This window comes from Dipteris shenzhenensis, chromosome 7 (genome assembly GCF_047967505.1).
Source record: "Dipteris shenzhenensis isolate YYH24624 ecotype China chromosome 7, Dip_SZ_1.0, whole genome shotgun sequence".
Classification (NCBI taxonomy): Eukaryota; Viridiplantae; Streptophyta; class Polypodiopsida; order Gleicheniales; family Dipteridaceae; genus Dipteris; species Dipteris shenzhenensis.
In genome coordinates this window covers 30,319,476-30,327,169 of record NC_141602.1, presented here as the reverse complement: position 1 = coordinate 30,327,169, position 7,694 = coordinate 30,319,476, and the positions used below count along the sequence as shown (strand labels likewise).

The following is a 7,694-nucleotide window of genomic DNA, read 5'->3' as shown; positions in this document are numbered from 1 at the left end:
CTTCAAGAAAGTATTAAATCAATATTGGGCTCTATCTATTAAAAGAAGGTCTAAGTGATGTAGATGCCTATATTGATTAATGAAACATATAGTGGACAAAGAATAGCTCGGATCCAAAAGTAAGTGGTATTCATTAGTGGATTAAAAATCTAATTATCTATATGGTTTGCATTACCTACTAATATTATTTTTTGTTGTTTTGATCTCATGCCAAAAAACTAGCCTCCTCTATATTCAAATCACATACCTTGCATTTAGAAAAAGAAAAACAAGATACCCTTAGCATTGCAATTGAAGTAGATGCATGCATATGAACATTGTCATTAGCAACTCTTCCAATCACTTACAAAGTGTATCCAACTCCTTAGCTATAAGTGATTTTTTAGTAGCACACCTCTCAGCCTTCACCACAACCTCGCCTAATTTTTTCATTTGTAGTTTCTTTTTACCTCACTCATGAGAGTTCCACTTGGTTCAACAGGGACACAACCCCAACGATTGTGAGATGCGAGAGGGGGCTAGCTACACTCACATCCGCATGAGGGATAACTTCTTACTCAATTTCAAGTTAGTGGGTGGGGACTCATTGAACTCCATTGATCTTTTAGTAGTAGCTAGGTTAGCTTGAGAAAATGGATTTCCATAATCCTTACATCTCCTTAATTTGCTACCTACTAAATCTTCTTAGCATCCATGTGATTTCACTAGGTTCCTTGCACTCACCATCACCATGTCTACTTTGAGTGATTTTTTGAATCTTATGATTTATTTCTTTAACTCTAACACTATCTTGTAAACAATAGGTTCGATAGACTTGGCCTCAAATGATGCTGCATATTGATGCTTGCTCTTCTTCCCCATGCCTTGTAAATCACCAAAAATCTTGCAATCAATCATTTAATCATTGGCTGACCAACAACCAATGTATTAGCCATTGTATCAATGACGCATCAAGGTTATGCACGATGCCACTAATAAGAGATCAAAAGAGCCAAAATTTGGACAATGTTGCCTACACCAAAATTTCTTAATTTTGTGCACTCCATATATTTGTCAATGAGCTTATCAAAGTTTTAGACCTGCAGCATGATGATAGCCACAAGTTAGTTATAACCGTACCTCTTTGCATTAAAAAAGAAAGTGTATAATTTGTACAAATTAGAAAGGCGTGTCGTTGGAACCTACAATAGTATTTGCTACGAGGCTATTTTTTTTGTGTGTGTACATGATCTTTCCCTCATGAAGAACTGTCTAGCAAAAGAAAGCCCTTAGTTAAGCACAAATGAAAGTTTGGCATAACCAAGCTCAACGATGACGAATCTCAAAGCTACTATTAAGTATAGTTTCATCTTCCATTTAAAACACATTTCTCACATCTGAATAATGAATAGAAATTAGAAATCCTCATTACATTACGAGCTAATCAGCAAGAGTTAAAAATGTAAAACTGCGCATGATTACATGCTCAACAAAAAATAAATCGAAGAGATTGATATGTCCTTGCAAGAGGAAATATTTGTTTAATAATGAAATATCCAAGAATTATCTCAATGCTTGAATTCATTGCGGAAATACCATCCAAGACCATGAGAAACCTCCAAACTCAAAAAATATGAGGAAGATGAGTTCATACTTTGGATCCTTGACTCGGACACCGATTCCAAGACATACCCATACAATATGTATAAGCAATAAATCATGATATAATTACAAAGTCTCAGATTGACAATGTTATAATTGGGGTACCTTATGCATAGAGAATTTCACTTGTAGGGCGCTCTAATCTGATCTTGCACAACTGTCTACAATTTGCATCCAGGAGTTCATTATTTCTTAAAATCCTCTCATTACATCTTCAAGATCCTTCACTGACATCCATTAATGTTTAAATCAGTCATTTTCCACTAGTGATTGATAAACGGGCTGTCCCCCATTTCATTCATCCTCACAAGATCAGTTTTCGTTTAAGCTATTATGGATGCTCTAAAAATTTGAGGCAGCACCCATCCTGTGACTAGCAGGTTGTAAAGGCACAACTTTGTCCTCCAACCTCAAATAACAGTTAAGTATTGAGATTCTGTACCCTAGAGCCCCCTTTCAGATGTTGCCTGATTGGGACATCTATACTTGAGAATAAATCCTACACCATCCTCAAAACTCCCTGCAGGCATCCAATTGGGGGGGAAAAATAGCCTTTCGACTCCAACGCTGCCTTCTGCTTTATTGAACCTGTGAAGGACGTGATGAAGTGATTGGCAAGGGGTGAGCTTCTGTATTAAATACAAATTTATCCAAAGGCAGGACAGAGCTGTCTCCGAATAGAAGGTATAGATACTTCAAAGTTTCGCCTAAAAAGAATGTTTCCATCTTGTCTCTTTTTGGAGCAGGGATTACAGTCACATCATTGAGGAACGAATACCTTCCAGTATCCACTTTAGTATGGGTCTCAAAGGCCTGAAATATCTTCCATCCCCACTCCCGATACCTGCAAACAAGTATGCTCTGCAATTCAGTGTCACTCCAACATCGTTCTCTAAAGAACCCACTCAAGTGACCTAAACCAATAGAACCAAAAAGAGATGCTCAAACAAAAGGGTACTAAATTGAAAGAACCCTATCGAGCTGCTGAATCCCGCAATAAATCCTGAGAAATTCTGAGATCGCTAGAGTACAATTCAAGAGCCAACAAAGCAGCAGACAGCTAAAAAAAAAAGCGTAAGCAGTAGTCTTCAAGGTGAATATGAATATTTTCTAATTTCACATGTATATGAACAGATGAAACCAAATTTTTGGAATCTTTGGTGGTTCGATACAGAATGAGTAAAGCCTCCACAGTCTCTGGTCTCAGAAGATTGTGGCGATCAAGAGGATGGATAATAATATCATCCTTATACTCAGCTTTTAAATTTCCTCCGCTTATTCCCTCAGAAGACGCATCCTGCATGCACCAAAACTTTGTCACTAGTAGCTATGATTTACATTCACTCAAGTCAGACCTTCAAGAATGATGTTTCCGTTTGGTTTGGGACATGGCAGGTACTTACATCCAGACGAAAATATGCAATTTCAGGGGCCAGGCCAGTGGCAGTCACAGAATACATCTCATAGCAAGTCTTAGCTAAGTCTTCAGCAAGCTGAAAATTTTCTTCATCATGCACATTGAAGATTCCCCTATCCATGGCCTGTTGTTTGGTTAAGCCCCTTGTTGCACCCAAAGCAAGGTTTCCTGCTAAGAAACATACCTACAGAGAAAGTAAGGGAACCCATGTTAAAAGCATACCATTAATAACAGAACTGGGGAAAAAACACGAAATGCACATGTGGAAGGAGCAACAACTTAATAGAGAATCTCAACATGTACCACTACTGTGTTAGAGAATGCACACAGCGGAAATATGTAAAGTCTATGGTGTATGCCACAGAAGAACCTCAAGACCATGAGGGATTGCTGTAATCCAGCTTTAGGCAATATGTGCGCACAAGAAACAACTCACAAGCACTCAGATCTGTGTATCAGATGGCCGTAGAATAACCAATATATCTCAAGATGTATTGCTCCAAAACTGAGCCAAAAAATCTCTTACAAATAGCTCCCACAAAGATCCGTCACCATGCAGGACTGTGCTGCCCTGGATGATCTGTGGTGAGCACATGTACTGCTCCTAAGTCTGCCCTGGCACTCTGCAGGTTGTGTGCTCCTCAATGAGCTTCAGTGACCTGCAAGTGCCTAAAGGCATAATCTGCAAAGGTAACTGTTTCGACTAGCCTCGTGGAGCAGCAGCAGAGAGCCAGCAAGGCTCTCAACATCAGAGTACGTGGGATCCCGCGCACTAAGGCTACACCGATGGCAGATGCGATTGCTTTCGTGATCGCTACTCAAGGTGTGGCTGAGCACCGGATCGAGAGGCCATGGCGGATGGGGAGAGACCCCAACCGAGAGCAATCCCTGATCATACGGTTCCATGACACTCAAGCACGACTTTTCAGCTTTACGACGCACATCAGTCCTCCGAGATCAGCCAATGATCTCCATGGATGAGGACCTCACCCCTCTACAGGTTGAGGAGAGACGCTCATTGTTGCAACAACGGGATCAGGCTCGGAAGGAGGGGAAGTGGCAGTGGTACGGGAGGAACGACTTCTTACAGGGCCCCGTAGGGCATGATCCCCCTTTCCTACATAGGAAAGCGGGGTCTATGAGACTCAAATATCCGAGACCCTATCCTGCACGATTTGGAACTGTAATGGTACCTTATGGTCAAAACCAGGGAACTTTTCCAAATCCTATATAGGTCACAACATAGTCTTTTACACAGAGACACATCAGAGTCCACAACGCCCACTACCAGTAGTCAGCGGGTACACATGGGAGTCTGCCTACAGAGATGAGACGAGGGATACAGAGGGAGTTCGAGGGTCAGGTGGAGTAGCAGTCCTTTACAGATCCACACTTTTCGGGACCATTTCAGTAGAGTAGAGAGATGCACATTCCAGGTTTCTTTGGATCTAAACCCCAAACAAACAGGTGGAGTTCGAGGGTCAGGTGGAGTAGCAGTCCTTTACAGATCCACACTTTTCGGGACCATTTCAGTAGAGCAGAGAGATGCACATTCCAGGTTTCTTTGGATCTAAACCCCAAACAAACAGCTTCATTAAAGAGCTTTTTTAACATCGGGGCTAGGAGGTTAATCCCATATGCAATGAACTCTTCATGATCCTTAGCTTGGCCATTATGAAGTTTCATTACGGCACCCTTTACCCCCCCCCTCTAGTGAAGAGGTTGCAGGATGACATATGTGAGAGGTTAGGGACTGGATGATTTGAGATGTCATAAAGTGTGCGTGCATAATTATACCAGGCCTGAGTGTCAGTGAGTGGTGAGGGGGACCGTCCCTCTAGAAATCTCCGCCAAAAGTCCTTAGAAGTTGTTACTAAATAAAATGTTCAGTAGCCCCTCCTCGTTCCGACGAACGAAGTCTCTTTCTTTCTACATACAAGTCGACGATACTCGCGTAGGGTCTTTGCTTCGCCTGGAAGACTGTTTTTGGTTTCGAATCTGAGCTGACGGCGTAAAGCCTTACACTCATCATCGTACCAACTATACGGTCCCAGGAGATGGTGGACGGGTGGAGCGGGTGGTGTGGGGGAAAGCGTGAAGGAAAGCCTTGTGTAGTGAGCGGGTGACCAGGGCAGCATGATCCTCTAACAGGGGTATGAAGTCTATATAAGTGAGAAGTATGTCACGGCTGCCAGAAAGGATGGAAAATGGGCAGTTTATCATGAAGGCGCAGCACTAATCAAAGAGTTTAAATCAAAACCAAAAGACTCTCAGTCTTAAACTGATGTATGGCTGTTTACTCTTCCAGACTATCATGTAGGTACTCTCAATAATATGGGTTGCTTTTTGCACTCCTTGGGAGCTGCCATGTGCCCTCCCTAAAGCAGATGTACTAGAGGGTTTCTTGCTATCCCATAGACCTTTTGGTCTCCAGTGGACGTTAATAGAATTTCTCTCTCTCTCTCTCTCTCTCTCTCTCTCTCTCTCTCTCTCTCCCCCCCCCACAATAAAATGACAGAAAAGGTAGGACTATATCAAACAAACATGCTCTGCATCACTGTCAGTGAACATGTAGCAGGAAATAAATAGTCAGTCTATTTGACTTTCAGAAATTGAATCAGATCAGTTTAAGACGTTTCCTCACAAGTTTGCAGGCTGACTGTGTGATCACTTGAATCAGCTTGGCCAACAAATTCAGAATGCCAATGTCATCAAAAGTATGGTATGGCATAAGACTACACATTGCCAATGTGCTACACCAGATTCAGCACCATTTTCCTTCAAGAATACACGAAAATGATCGCAAGAAGGAGCTAACCTTAAAGTAAACTTCAGCATAGACTAACGACTTCGCAGAAAACTGATTGTAGATGACATTTGTCAGCAATTTTACTGTCTCAAGAATCAGATCACGATATTTCTACCGCCTTCTCTACAATTGACAGTTATGGGAGACGAAACATTGACAGCATTGAGTAACACTTCAACCAGACCAAACAATATTGCAGAAGAACAACAGAGCATATGTCAGGTGAGATTCTCAGAACTTCAGAGTAAGGGCCTTCAAATCATACCAGACCTGAGGAAGATACGCAAGTGAGCATGGATAATGTACAAGCCAGATCTTAATCTTTTGTCATACAGTCAAACACAGTTTTCAACCACACACAGCAGGATTGAAAATTCCAGAGTTAGCATACCAGATGATCCATTTTAGGACTAAAGCCTCCCTCCACACCACTTGGCAGCTCACCCACGAACCTCAAGCCCTTGGCCTGTGACCTCTGAACTAAATGATGCTTCACGCCCTCCATACGTAAAAAGTTGACTGGATTGTCATCAAATTTGGCATCTCCCTGCCGGAGCCATACCTTCAGTAAATATTCATAATAGCTATCACCACGAGAGCCAAGCCTAATGTTACTACCATGAAATTGTCCTGAATGTGGGCTGCACAAAAAAGAAAGATTTAGCATACATGGTTTCATCATGCTACATACAGCACATTTTGAAAGGAACAATTCAAGACCACAATACAAGCCCCAACCAGAAAGAAATGTCGCCTCCATAGCTGCAGAAAATAAACCTTAAATATTTTAACCTACTAAAATCTTCCTCAGTATATAGCCATGATCACACAGTTGTTGCCTGGGAGGAATACAGGTACTTTTTCAGTCAAAGGCTGCTTTAGGACAGTAGTCAAAAAATGCAAAGTGTGCCAAGTGTGGGACCAGCATTGACGAAGTTGAAGATTCCACGCATGACCAGGCCTGAGATCATCAACAATGTAGAGGTGGTTAACCCAGAGCAGGTTTTGTTTCACAAGTCCAAAAGAGGAGTACCAGCAGCTGCCAACGCCTGTACACAATCAAGTTCAAGCATCGGGGCCCTCATGAGCACCACAGGTTGACAATGTTTTTTTCTCAGACTATCCTTACCTCCTTGCAGCATATAAGCAGGCTTTCAATTTCCCTAGTTTCAGCTTCAGCAGAAGGGGTTGTCATGAGCATGCTTCAAGGCTGCCTATCTGGCAGCAGGTCACAGCATCATCACGGATGCACCCAGCCACATATAGTCTCTCTCTCTCTCTCTCTCTCTCTCTCTCTCTCACCACCTCTCTCTCTGCCTAGCCTCTCCGCCCAACGCCTCTCCCCCCCCTCACCGCTCAGCCTCTCCACCTCTCTCTTTCTCTCTCCGTAACCCCTCCGTACAGCTCTCCGTAACCCCTCCATACAGCCCGTCGTACAGTTCCGTAACCCCTCCGTACAGCTCGTCGTACACTGTCCGTACAGCTCCTCGTACAGGACCGTACCCTTTTCGTACATCCCGTACCAATCCATCGTACGTACCAGCAAGCTCCTAGGGTTTCTAACCCTGAGTTGGGCTAAACTCCCAGCCCAACTCAGGGGTTAGGTTCAACTAGGGAGTTCTAAAAAATAGCCAATATGGATTGGCCTACCCTCTCCTCCAAATCCCCCTCAACTCCATCAACCCCAACTATCAGGACTTGGTACTCTACAGTTGCTGTTACGCTCAAGTTGAGGCAACATGACCTTGGAAGGGTCAGTCGACATTTTCCTTTGTAAAGGATCAATGTTTGTATTATATTTGTTTGGGCTTCATGTAAATGATAAAA

The 7,694-nt window shown here is 42.7% G+C and overlaps 1 protein-coding gene across 1 annotated transcript; it reads right to left on the bottom strand.

Moving 5' to 3' along the window:
* Positions 1-2,111: 2,111 nt before the first annotated feature.
* Positions 2,112-6,940, bottom strand: LOC147900210 (mannosyl-oligosaccharide 1,2-alpha-mannosidase MNS3-like). The gene is made up of 6 exons (XM_087376600.1): positions 6,901-6,940; positions 6,596-6,629; positions 6,259-6,508; positions 3,045-3,242; positions 2,814-2,938; positions 2,112-2,485 (listed from the first exon to the last, which is right to left on the bottom strand). The coding sequence occupies exons 1-6, from the start codon at positions 6,938-6,940 to the stop codon at positions 2,221-2,223; spliced, it is 912 nt and encodes a 303-aa protein (XP_087232726.1). The 3' UTR covers positions 2,112-2,220.
* Between the last annotated feature and the right edge of the window lie 754 nt (positions 6,941-7,694).

What these genes read in the sequence shown, in the direction of transcription:
- LOC147900210 (XM_087376600.1), bottom strand. Translation starts at nt 6,940, where the DNA reads ATGCTTGAACTTGATTGTGTACAGGCGTTGGCAGCTGCTG. An exon ending in GTCCTAAAATGGATCATCTG is followed by an intron (nt 3,243 to 6,258) that starts GTATGCTAACTC and finishes CTTTCTCTGTAG; the next exon opens with GTATGTTTCTTAGCAGGAAA. An exon ending in TTGCATATTTTCGTCTGGAT is followed by an intron (nt 2,939 to 3,044) that starts GTAAGTACCTGC and finishes TGGTGCATGCAG; the next exon opens with GATGCGTCTTCTGAGGGAAT.